The sequence below is a fragment of the Antechinus flavipes genome, chromosome 1, assembly GCF_016432865.1.
Source record: "Antechinus flavipes isolate AdamAnt ecotype Samford, QLD, Australia chromosome 1, AdamAnt_v2, whole genome shotgun sequence".
Classification (NCBI taxonomy): domain Eukaryota; kingdom Metazoa; phylum Chordata; class Mammalia; order Dasyuromorphia; family Dasyuridae; genus Antechinus; species Antechinus flavipes.
The window spans coordinates 214,951,728-214,965,130 of record NC_067398.1 but is presented as its reverse complement, the minus strand read 5'-3'; the positions used below and the strand labels follow the sequence as shown (position 1 = coordinate 214,965,130).

Genomic DNA, 13,403 nt, shown 5'->3' with positions numbered 1-13,403 from the left:
CATTATCAATAACATGGCTTCCTTGGTGTTTCTCAGATGCAACATTTCATCTGTTTCCATGCCTTTGTACAGGCTGTTTGTCCTATTCACTCTCCTCATCTCTGCTTCTTAAAAGTTGTGATGAGATAATCTTTCCAAACTATCATCTTTCCCCTGCTACTTGTAGGACAGACCACATTTACTTTGTACCTTTTCATGTGTTAGAAGTTCATTTCCTCAGATTGGAGTATAAATTCCTACTGGTCAAGGATTGTTTGTTTTTTGTCTTTGTGTGAATCCAATACAGTTTTTGGTACACAGTAGGTGCTTAACAAATACTTGTTGATTAATTTTTTTTCTTCTTGTAATCCTTACATCTGAAAATTATATGGATTTAATGGAAAATTATCCTTTTTGAAATATTTTGTTTGATTAAAAGTTTTTTTTGGAAAAGTGATCTTATATATTTAATATGGTACCCAGCATTACGGCTGCTTACATATTAAACTGGTGAATATTGATTTCATAAGGATATTTTTTTTAAAAATTATTTTAAAAAACAGAATAAGATAAAAGAAAAACAGAAATGAAATACAAAACAAAATGAAAGAAAAGAGAACATTGTCATGTGCCCAGCAGAACATCAGGAAAGATTCAAAATATATACTAACAAATTACAGATCAAGGAAGTTTATATTTGTAGTTGAAATTATATTCATGAGTATCCATCTTTTCTTTACTTTCTTGTAATTTGTTCTTTTGTTCTCTACTATTTTGTTCTCTACTTTATTCTTTTTTTCCCCTTTTCACCCTCCCCACTCCTAAGTGGGCTGTAGTTTAAAAAATATATATTTATGTATACATATGTAGATATGTATCTACACATAAGCACATATTCATACCCCTCCACACATATCTTGACTATTCCTACTGATTTTGTGCTTTAATTCTGTTCCTGATTTGCCTTGCTATTACTTAACCTCTCCTTACCCATGGAACCCTCCCTTATTTTCTTCCCACACCATTTATTTCTGTACTCCCCTACTTATTTCTTTATAGATTTTGGATGGTGATATACTCTTGATTGTTTATATTTTAGTGTTGCCTATTTAACTCATTCCTGATGTGAGTAGGTTTTCAGAACTATGAGCTCTCCTCCCTCCCAATGCCTCTGTGTCTATTTCTCTGCACCTCCTTTGTATAACATGATTACTCTTTTTATCTTAACTCTGTTCCAATCTTTCTTTTGAGTTGCCCTATTGTTGATGTCAATCTTAAATATATGATATTTATTTCCCATGTTAAAAAAAAGCATAAACAATTTGTGCATGTTGAGTTCCTTGAAATTAATCTTTGATATTGACTCTTATATGTTAAATTTTCTATTAAATTTGGGTTTGGTTTTGAAAGAAAGTCCTGAAAATCTGCAAATTCATTGAATCTCCATTTTTTCTCATTCAATATTATAAATAATTTTGCTGGATATGATATTTTTGGTCGCAGGTCTAGTTCTTTTGATTGGGGGAACATATGATTCCAGGACATGCAGTCTTTTATTGTGGTTGCTGATGAGCCTATACAATTTTAATTGTAGCTCCAGCATATTTAAGTTTTTTTTTTCTTGTTTCTTGCAAAATAGGCGATCCTGGGCAAACCACTTATTGCCTCAGCAAACCAAAAAAAAAAAAAAAAGAAGAAAAAGAAAGAAAAAAAAAAAGAAATTTGGCAATAATGTTCCTATGTGTTTTCCACATGAGATCTTGTTGAGATGGTGATACATGGATTTTTTTTTCTTTTTCTACTTTCCCCTCATATTCTGTCACTCCAGGACAATTTTCTTGGAGTAGTCTTGAATTATTGTGTCAAGGTTCTTTTTGTTGTTACAACTTTCAGGCAGTGCAATTAATATATTTTCTCTTCTTGATCTATTCTCCAGATCTGTTGTTTTTCTTATAAGATGCTTCACATTCTGTTTTGTTTTTTATATTTATAATCTGTTTTGTTATTTCTTGATTTCTCAGTAGTTTCACTAGTTTCCTCTTGCCCAATTCTAATTTTCAAAGAGTTACTTTCATTTTTGAGACTGTAACTCTTTTTCTAATTGGTTAACTTTTTTTAAAAATAGTTTTCTTGTTTTTCTTGGATGGTTTTTGTTTTTAGTTTTTAGTTTTTCCTCAATGTCTCTCATTTGATATTTGAATTCCTTTTTGAATTCTTCTATAAATTCTCTCTAGGCAGGGAGCCATTTCATGTTAATCTTTGGGATAGAAGCTTTTTTTTTTTTTTAAAGTAAAGTCCTCTGTCCTACTCTTCCCTGTTCCCGTATTATGTTTCAATGGTGGGGTTCTTTCTTCTGTGTCAGTTAATTTTTTTAATAAGTGGTATTAGTGTTAGCACCTCTAATTGTGAAGTGGGGGATAGTGCTTCCCACTCCGCCCAGGAACCCTAAACCAAGAATTCCATTCTCCTGCAGAGGTCCACAACCAGCAACATCCCTGCCCCACTGCTTCTGTGCTTACCAGTGCTATTTCCTTTTCCCTTAGAGCCATGTCTCAGTATCACAGCTGAGCCTGGTGTTCCCAGACAGCCAAGGTCCACTTAGACCTCCAGTACTCAGTCTCCCACTCCACAAATAATCTGGGAGGTCAAAGTTTCTGTAGTTCCAGTCATACCCAGCTATCCCCAGAGCTCTCTACTTGATGTTTTTCCATAAGGATATGTTTTTTGTGAAAAAAATTTGTTATAATCAATTTTCTAGCTGAATTTTATAAATAACACATATATACACAAGTATATATATATATATATATATATATATATATATATATATATATATATATGTGTGTGTGTGTGTATACACACATACACACACACACACACACAACCACATTCAGTAAAGTTATTAATTTTGCTAAGCACCTAAATTAAAGCCAGTATTGATTGCTGTAGGAGTTTATTTTGTTTTTTGCTTGGATTCACATTTCAGAAGATCTTATACCAATACTACTACAACATGGTATTTTCATGATTATAAATTTTTAAATGTTCTAATGAAATTTGAGTCCTTAGGAGAAAAAGTATTCTATTTATTTGAAAAAAGGTAATCTTTGGCCAATTCTCAATGGCCACTAGGTGGACCCAAAGAAACGGATTTCTGTGAAACATCTGCTGAGCCATCCCTGGATTATGCAAGAAAACTTGTGTCCTGTTGAATGGCAGAGTAAATATCCAGTAAGTATAATAAAAAATTTATTTATACTATTTTTATGTTTTTTAAAAAGTTATTTCCTTTAAAGGTATAATCTTCATCAAAAATTAGGATGCTTTAAAATGCTAGATTGTGATTTCCATGATGATCTGCTTGGTTTTCTACTCTTGTATTTTTCTTATCCTTGGCTGTTATGACTACTCCTAGAAATCCTTGGAAAACCAGAGAACAGTATGCTACTACTCTTCTCTCTGAGTTGACTATTTTTATAATTTTGCAACTGCATTTTAAACCAGCCCTATTTCCTCTCTATTAACCTAACTAAACTTAATTCATTCTTCTGTTATCTTAGCAATATATGAATTATATGTATTGCACTTCCAATTTGATTTCATGAACTATTAATTACAATTCTGTAAATGCAACAATTTGTTTCTCATATGGTTGCAGTTTTCTGTAGCAATTGGAATGATGTTTTTTTTTTTTTTTTTTAGGAGTTCAGAAATTGTAATCTTTTAAGTTCCCTTTCACCTTCAAAATCCTATGATTCTGTGAAGATCTAATGACGTTAAAAGAATAAGCTATGTAAAATGCCTACACATGACCATTGGGTGTCGTCACTTCTCCATGTAAAGAGATTTTTTCATAGAATCTCAATTTTTAGATATACCCATAAACCTAGTAAAATAAGGTGCTATAACAACTCAAAATAAAACAAAGATGACATTTTAGGTAAAAATAGAGCAGGTGTATATTTTCATTATCTACTCTAAAATTTTTTCATCCCTAATTTAGGACCATGGTAGAATAAGTATCTTAGAAAGTTTAGTAGTTGTGGAAAAAAAAAATAAACTTTAACCATGGTAGAATAAGTATCTTAGAAAGTTTAGTAGTTGTGAAAAAAAATAAACTTTATCTTTTAATGGAACAGGAGCAGTTAAGTAAATATATATATTATTTGAAATAGGGTGATCTCTGTGATACAAAATCTGCTTCTAACACTTGCAATTCCCTTTTATCTAGTGGAATTTATACATGATACTGCCAGGGCTTGATTCTTCACCAGGGTCTCATCTTCATGTTCCCAGTGGAGCATATTGCTCTCTGTTACCTTGCTTTGGGACTCATAGGCTTCTTGGGATCAGAGGGGGAATCAGAAGCAGAGATAGTCAGTTGCTTTCTCTTCCTGTCTTCCCCTCCCCCCTTATTCCCCACAATTAGTAAATGTCTCTAGTGCTCTCCAATCCAGTTTTCTTCTGTCTTCCCTTTCGACTGGTTCCCATGGAACTTGACTGTCCTGCTAACAAACTTCTTTTTAACTTAAATCCCTTCTTTTAAATTTTCCTTTCATTCTTTCATTGATTTTCATTCTTCTCTTAAAGATAACAAATTCTTTTGACATCCTCTGACTGTTCCTGCTGATGTCTCCTGACCTAAAGGCAGGATTAAGAATTGGCAAAATATTTCTTATTTCTAAGTATTACTTTCAGATACTCCTTTTGCTATCATCATTTAGTAATTACCTTTCTGCCTTTAAAATTCACTCCATTTTGTTCAGTTTCTTATTGTTATCTGTGGATGCTAGTTCACACTCTTTTTCTTCTCAGTAGTTTTATACTACAATTACAGTATTCTCTATCCAACCCTTGCCTAATTCACACACTATGCCTCTCTGTTCTGCTGCTCTCATCTATTCTTATACTAATTCTTCCGTCTCCAATCTTCCTTGGCCATTTCATCTGTAGATTTGGTTCTTGTTTTGTCTGGCTTTCCCCAAATCTAAATATGTCACTGGTGGTGAACTAACAAATTATGACAATTGAGGAACAACCTTACTGCAGTTCTTTCCTTCTTGTTTTCTAGAGTAGAGACACTGAGCAGAGGGAAATCTGTGGCCTCGGCATAGCTGATCTTGCATTGTTTTTATATAGTGATGCTAAGTGCTAATGAATAAAATTAGTGTTCTATTTTAATTTCCAACAGAATTTTTGTTAATGTAATTATTCATGTTTTCTTTGTAGTGTGGACGTCTTGATGAAGACTGTGTTGTAGAACTTGCAGTATATCATAAACATAACAGACAGATAATGGAAGACTTAATTTCACTGGTAAGAACAAGGGTTTGTTACAATGGTTTTGTTTTTCTGTCTATTTCATTCAAAGTGTTATTCCTGTTTTTATGAGCACAATATGAAAGCTTACTGGTTGACTATTGCAAGGTTATATTGAAAATGAACTCATTTTAAATTTTAGCATTTATTCCTTCTCAGACTTTTTCTGATGTTTTTCTGATCTTTAGTAAAAATTAAATGTGCCAAAGACAGTGATTTGAATTAAAGTTGTAGTGACAATAGTCTCTTTAATCATTGTCCCTGTAGGTAACCAGATCATCCCTATTATTCTTCTTTACTCTTTAATCTTTCTCCACTTTGCCATTCATCCCTTGACAGACTTCAGATCTGGATTACTTCTACTACCTATATCTCCTCGGTTTCTACTTACATGTTACTGAATAGAGCTAAAGAATAAGTCATACAGTTGTGCTTTATTGGATATATTAATTCATGCTGTTTATCTTCACCTGGGCTCTCACTACAGCAAGGCAGTCCTTTTATTCTTACATGATTCCCTGGTTTATTCCCAGAGAAGCTATATAAACCATATTTTCTTTTCTCAAGCTTCTTATATTTCCTATTCTTTCTGCTAAAGACCTTATTTTATTGAGAAAATTAAGGCCATTTACCATAAGTTCCCTCTTCTCTTCTTCTCTTCATCGCAAAACCTCTTGATATCACTTTCCATTCTCTTTCATGCCTGTCGCTGATAATGACATGATGCTACTTACCTACTCGCTGCTTAATCTTACAATCTTCAACAACCTATGCAAAAGTCAGAAATGACTTCATTGTTGATCATTCAAAGACTTTTCATTCTTCCTTCTCTTTTATGTCTTTCTGTATTTGATACTGTCAGTTACCTCTTCTGCCTTGGGCCATCTTCTCTTCCCTCTCCATACTTTCTCAGTAACACATTAGTTCCCATGGGCTAACTGTCTCATGTTTATGCTGATGTCTCCCAAATATACATATGCAGTTCCAGTCTCTCCCTTGAGCTTTGGTTCCCACATCACCAGTTGCCTGTTGGATATTTCAAAGTCCATATCCCAGAGATATCTCAAATACAACATAGTTAGAACTGAATTTCTCTTTCCCTCTTCTAAACTTCCCGATTTCTATTGAAAGCACTACCATCTTTCCAGTGACTCAGGTTTGAATTTTGGCATTATCTTTGCTTTTCTTATTCTTCCTAGCCACACAAATAATGCAATAAGAGAAGGGAATAAATATTTATTAGGCACCTACAATGTGCCAGGTACAATGTACTAAGTGCTTTTACAAATACTTCATTTGACCCTCACAGTAGATAGATGATAGATGTTATTTTTATCCCCATTTTACAGTTGAGGAAACTGAGGCAAACAGATTACGCCCAAGATCACTCATCTCAGAAGTATTTAAGGCTATATTTGAACTCAAGTCTTCTTGGCTCCTGAGTCAGTGCTTTATGCATGCTGTGTCACAGCATTTCTTACATCTGCCTGATTCTCTTTATTCTCTCAGTTCAGTCCCTTATCACCTCTGGAACCAGGATTATTATAGCCACTTCCTAATTGGTGCCTTACTTTAAGCCTTTCACTACTCTGTTGCATAATACACACACTTATGCCAAAATCATTTTCATAAAATGAAGATATGGTCATGTCACTTCCTGCTCAATTAAATTGATGTATTTTGTATATATTTATAATTATTTTTTATGCTTCACATATTTTTGTTTGTACTTGTACTTTTACATTTCTGCATGTAGTTATTTTCCCGGTAGATTATAATTTCACAGGAAGCAAGGATTATTTCATTATTTGTATTTGGATTCTCACTTCCTAGAACAGTGTATACTGCATTGCTGACTGATATTTTTTCTCTGTCTTTTATGCTATCACAGGCCTGACTACCCTCATAAACCTCCTTTACTGGTTCTTTTTCCTGATCCTGTGATTTTGGTGGTTTTTAAGGTTTTGTCTTTTTTTTTTTTTTTTTTTTTTCATTTTTTTGATTCTCTACTTTTTCTTTTGGTAATTTCATTCATTCTCTCAATTTTACTTTTTACTTTTACTCAAATGACTCTAAATTCTGTATCTTCTGCCTTGATATTTTATAGGGCTTCAGTCTCCTATCTTCAATTGTCTATAGGATTCAAACCTAGGCAACTTGAACTCATGTTTAAAACTTACCTTTCTCCCAAAACCTATACTCTATACTCCCTTCTTCCTTCATACCATATTTATGTGACACAATGAGGTAAAGAAAGAAGACCATCTGCCAAGTTAGGCTCTATGAACTGAAATAATCTTAACACAATTGTGACCTGTCAAAATAGCTTATTCAGCTTATAACTTTAGGAAATTTAATTTGTTATCTAACTCATAAAAGAGTTTTGGGTATGTTTTGCCCAGGGCAAAAAAAAAGTTTGCAGCTCTAACAAATAAGACAGTAATTGTTTCCTGTGTAACTAATTTATCTGACCAACTTAATGTATTCATCACATATCAACATTCTAAGAGGTTGGATAAATATAATATATAATACAGAAGACAAACAGTAACAGGTTTAATATTAGAGGTAAATGTATTTAACATCATTATCTCTGATATTTTACTTGTCATGCAGACTCTCATCTTCTCAAGTCTGGACTATTATAACAGTCTGCTCGTGTATCTATCAGCTGGTTTCAAGTTTCTCCCCATTCCAGTCCATCATCTATTCTTCAACCATTAAAGTGATTTTCCCAAAGTATAGATTTGACCATGTCACCTTCCTACTGTAGTGATTCCCTGTCATCATCTACAGGATTATATACAAAGCCTTTTAGAACCTACCCTTCTCTACTTTTCTAGTTTCTTACACCTTACTTCCTGACATGTACTCTTCAATTCAGTGACATAGCTACTTTGCTGTTCTTAGATAAGACATCCCCATTTCTCAGTTACAGACATTTTTTTGGCTGTCTTCCACACTTAGAATATTCTCTCTCCTCATGTCCCCTACTGAATTGTCTAGCTTCCTTCAGGTCCTAACTAAAATCTCTCCTTCTACAGGAATATCTTTCCAATCCTTCCCTCTGTTGATTTATCCTATATACAACTTGTTGGTACATAATTGTTTATGTGTTGTCTCCTCCACTAAATGATGAATTCCTCCAGTACAGGGACTATCTTTTGCCTTTCTATCCCCAGCTCATAGCACAGTGTCTGACACATAGTAAGCATTTTATAAATGTTTATTTACTATCTTTATATCTTATTTCTTGCAGACAACTCTCTAAGATGATAAATTACTCTGATAAGGGAAAATTTATACTCTCAGGGGCATTTCCTACACAGATCAAATCCCAGGTTATAACCAAAAACTACCATAATACGAAGCAGGATTTGGAAAACTATAGCATGCAAGCCAGATTCTCTTTGGCCACCTGATTTTATATCGCTTCTGAATTAAAAGTAGTTTTCCTGTTTTTAAAGTGAGCTGACCCTTCAGGTAGAGAGCAAAGGTCATGGTAGGGTCAAGAAGTACACAGTTCTAATAATTACTTGTTTCAGAAACAAGTATATTTATATTATATTAATATTCCAAACAACTGTATGTTTTGTTTTTCCCCAGTGGCAATATGATCAACTTACAGCTACCTATCATCTACTTCTTGCTAAGAAATCTCATGGAAAACCAGTTCGATTAAGACTTCCATCTGTCAGTGGAGAACAAACAAATACTTCTTTATTGAAAGAACTACAGGTAAATTTTAAGTCTTTTTATTACTTACTGTAGTTAGTCTTAATTCTCACTGTTATGAGATAATTGTAGTATTTGAAAAGCTAACTTTATCAGTTAAAAGAAACCAGAATAGAACTACTTCAAAACATATTTTCAAAATAGAAGTATTTCAAAACATATTACTAAAAAATCTTAACTATGGGAGCTTTGTGTAGAAAATGAACAACTTAGAAGTTAGGCTGGGAGATTAGTCCAGTATGAGATGCTAGAAATCATGTAATTTAACACCTAACCCAATGGCGCAATCTCTTCTATAGTATCTACATAGCAAGTAGTCACAAGTTAATGCTTGAATATAGACAATAGTTAGAATCTCATTATTTGTGAAACATTATTTCATTTTGCGATAAATCTACTTTTTAGGAAGTCCTTAAAAGGACATGAAATCTCAAATACTTGTGACTTTTACCCTTTAGGTTGAGGTCTTTCTTAGAGACTGAATAGTCAATCAAAAAGACAGTTATAGAATGTTAACTATGTGCTAGAGGCTGTGCTAAACAACTGGCTACAAAGAAAGTGAGAAAACTAGGTCTTGCTCTTAGGAAGCTTAAAATCTAACGAGGGAAAACAACATGCAAAAAACCCCTGTAATCACAAGATATGTACTGGAGAAATGGAGAACTGACACAACAACTAGGAAAGACTATAAAAGGTAGGATTTGAGGTGTGGAAGTGGAAGTGAAGTGGGAGAACATTCTAGGCATGGGAGAGAGCTTGGGAAAAGGTATGAGGTTAGAATATGCAGTGTGGCATGTGAGGACTGACAAAGCCAGTGTCCCTGGATTATAGAGCTGTAAAGAGTGTTACATATCAGAGGATTTTATATTTGATAATAATAGCAAGAATGAGCTTTGAGTTGGAATGGTGGATGGATTGGAGTGGGGAGAAACTAGAAACAGAGAGTTGGTTAGAAGGCTATAATGGCAGGAAAATAGAAAACTGGAAAAAAAATTTTTTTATAACCAGTATTTCTGATAAAGGCTTCATTTCTAAAATATATAGAGAATTGATTCAAATTTATAAGAATACAATCCATTCCCTAACTGACAAGTGGTCAAAGAATATGAACAAACAATTTTCAGATGGAGAAATTAAAGCTTTATCTTGTTATATGAAAAAAGCTTTAAGGGGCAGCTAGTTGGTGCAGTAGATAGATTACCAGCCCTGAAGTCAAGAGGACCTGAGTTCAAATCTAGTCACTTAATACTTCCTAGCTGTATGACCCTAGGCAAGTCACTTAACTCCAATTGCCTCAGCAAAAGAAAAAAAAACTTTAAATCACTATTGATCAAAGAAATGCAAATTAAGACAACTCTAAGGTACCATTTCACACCTCCGATTGCCTAAAATGACAGGAAAAGACTGATAAATGTTGGAAGGAATGTGGAAAAACTGGGACACGAATACATTGTTAGTGGAGTTGTGAACTAATGTAACCATTTTGGAGAGCAATTTGGAATTCTGCCCAAAGGGCTATAAAACTGCATACCCTTTGATCCAGTAGTGTTTCTTCTGGGTTTGTATCCCAAAGAGATTATAAAAAAAGGAAAGGACCTACATGTGCAAAAATGTTTGTAATAGCCCTTTTAGTAGTAGCAAGTAATTTACAGGAAATTAAGTGGTTACCTCAGTTGGGGAATGGCTGAATAAATTATGGTATATGAAGATATAAAATATTATTGTTCTATATAAAATGAAGAGAAGGCCAATTTCAGAAAGACCTGGAGAGACTTACATGAGTGGCTGATGTTAATAGAACCAAAAGAACATTATACATAGCAAAAACAAGATTATGTGATGGTCAGTTGTGATAGACTTGGCTCTTTCCAGCAATGAGGTGATTCAGGGCAATTCCAATAGACTTGTGATGGAGAGACCCATTTGCATCCAGAGAGAGGCCTGGAAATTTTATGAATTGTAACCTAGTACACTTTTGTTGGTTGTTGGTAGTTTGCTTGTTTTTCTTTTTTCTTTTTCCCTCCTTTTGATCTGATTTTTCTCATGCAACATGATAAATAAGGAAATATGTTTAGAAGAATTGCACATGTTACTGTCTACAGGAGGGGAAAGGTGGGAAGGGAGGAAAAATTTTGGAACGCGAGATTTTTGAAGGGTGAATGTTGAAAATTTTCTTTGCATGTATTTTGAAAAAACAAAAGCTTATTAAAAAAGAAAAAAAAGGCTATAGCAGCAGTCCAAGCAAGAGATGAGGAGGGTCTATATTTTTCCTACTTATCCTGCCATGACTCTGCTCTCCAACCATCCTCCTCCACTCCATCAGAAAACTAACTCTGTCCTTGACTGCTCCTGACTTTTGTAGTTGAATCTTTTGATTGATTTTGCTGAGATTCAGGCCTCCACACAGTTCTCTGTAGTCACCCTTCTCTATCCTCCCCAGACTCCTGCTTCCTAGCACTGCCTTATATGTGACCACAGCCCAGTGGTCAGCACACAGTAAATTAAAGTTCTGTCTGCTTGATTATTGACTTATATGAAAACATTGATGCCATGTTTATCAGATTATTAGGTAGGTTAAAGTTGGAAGGGATTTTTAACACATTAGATGACAGAAATAATATACAAAGGGATCTGAATCTATTAAGATGAAATTTAATCACTTGGCACTTTTGTAAAGGGAATTCTGTATATTGCCCCTTTGAGGGCATTTGATTCCTCAACACCCTAGGAGGGAAGAGATGCGAACAGGTATTGGTTTTTTTATTTTATTTTATTTTTTTATTTTTATTTTTTGTTTATTTTTGTTTTTATTTATTTATTTTTGATTTTTTTTTTCAAACAGGCATTGTTGTACTTGGTTTACAGATGAGAAAATTCAGGTTCAGAGAAGTTAAGTGATCTGTTCATGGTTACTTAGTAGGAGTAAAGGGCAAGATTGAACCCCACTTCTTCCATCAAAATTTTGTCCACTATATTATGCTGCCTTTCATCATTACTTACTTTAAAAACAATTTTTTGACATCCCTTTAAATTTTTTTTGAGTTCTAAATTCTCTCCTTCCAGTCCCTCTCCCACTCTCTGAGGCTAGCAATATGATATTGATTATACAGGTAAGGACATATTTAATTTTTGCTGTGTTACAAAAAAACAAAAACAAAAGCAAAAAAAAATAAAATGAAAAATTATGCTTCAATTTGAAACTCGGACTTCATCAGTTCTCTCTTTGGAGGTTGATAGCATTTTTTATCATGGTTCTTTTGGAATTGTCCTGGATCATTATATTGATCAAAGTTGCTAAGCTAATTATCATTACAATAATGCTTTTACTCTATATAATAGTCTCCTGATTTTGCTCATTTCACTTTGCATGGATTCACTTAAGTTCCCAGATTTTTCTGAAACCATTGTGCTTATCATTTTTTATAGTACAAGATTATCCCCTCATGATCATATACCACGACTTGTTCAATCATTCTCCAATTGATGAACATTCCCTCAAATTCCAATTCTTTGTCACCACAAAAAAAGAACTGCTATAAATATTTTTGTACAAAAATATTTTCCTTTTTTTTTGATCTCCTTGAGGTCCAGAACTAGTATTACTATGTTAAATGGTATGCATAGCTTTATAGCTCTTTGGGCGTAATTTCAAATTATTCTTCAAAATAGTTGGGCTAGTTCACAATTGTACCAACAGTACATTAGTGTCCCTATTTTTCTACATCACCTTCAACATTTGTTTTTTATTTTTGTTAATCAGTCTGATTGGTGCTCTCACAATTAAGTTTCCAAAAATTCCCTGCAGAATGGTGAGAATGGATGCTCTATCATTAAGATTGGGTAAAGGAACGGAAATGTTTAGATTGGCAAAGAGAAGGGTTGGGAGGGACATGATAACTGTATTTAAGTACTGGAAGTACTATTATGTGGAAGATTGATTATATTTATTCTGCCTTGAATCTAGAAGGCATAACTAGAAGGAGTGGGTAGAATTTGCAGGGGGGGCAGATTTAGGCGTGATTGATGCAAGGAAAGATTCCCATAAAGCTAATCAAAAGTAGATTTCCTCATGAGATAGAGGTTTCTTTTTAATGAGAAGCAGAAGTAGAAGCTTGGTGACAGTTTATCAGGAATACCACAGAAGAGATTTATTTTAGTTATGAGTTGGGTTTGTTAGTCTTTGAAATTCTTTTTAGCTATAAGATCTCATGGAATCCCCTTAAATTGGAAATATGTCTTAGATTTGAAAAAGTAATTGGTTCACAAAAATCACCCCTTCTCCCCATTCCTCAAGGCAGCCTACCTAATTTAATTAATCTCAAAATTCAGTTTTTCCTAGATAATCCAATTAACTTTCCTTACTTCTCCTG

At 33.7% G+C, this 13,403-nt stretch overlaps 1 protein-coding gene across 1 annotated transcript in view; it reads left to right on the top strand.

The window, feature by feature from the left end:
- MELK (maternal embryonic leucine zipper kinase) overlaps positions 1-13,403 on the top strand; it is a 79,399-nt gene that overhangs the window by 54,109 nt on the left and 11,887 nt on the right. The window contains exons 10-12 of the mRNA XM_051996225.1: positions 3,112-3,210; positions 5,209-5,295; positions 8,905-9,036. Of these exons, the coding sequence (XP_051852185.1) occupies positions 3,112-3,210; positions 5,209-5,295; positions 8,905-9,036 (318 nt within the window). The remainder of the gene's footprint in view (positions 1-3,111; positions 3,211-5,208; positions 5,296-8,904; positions 9,037-13,403) is intronic.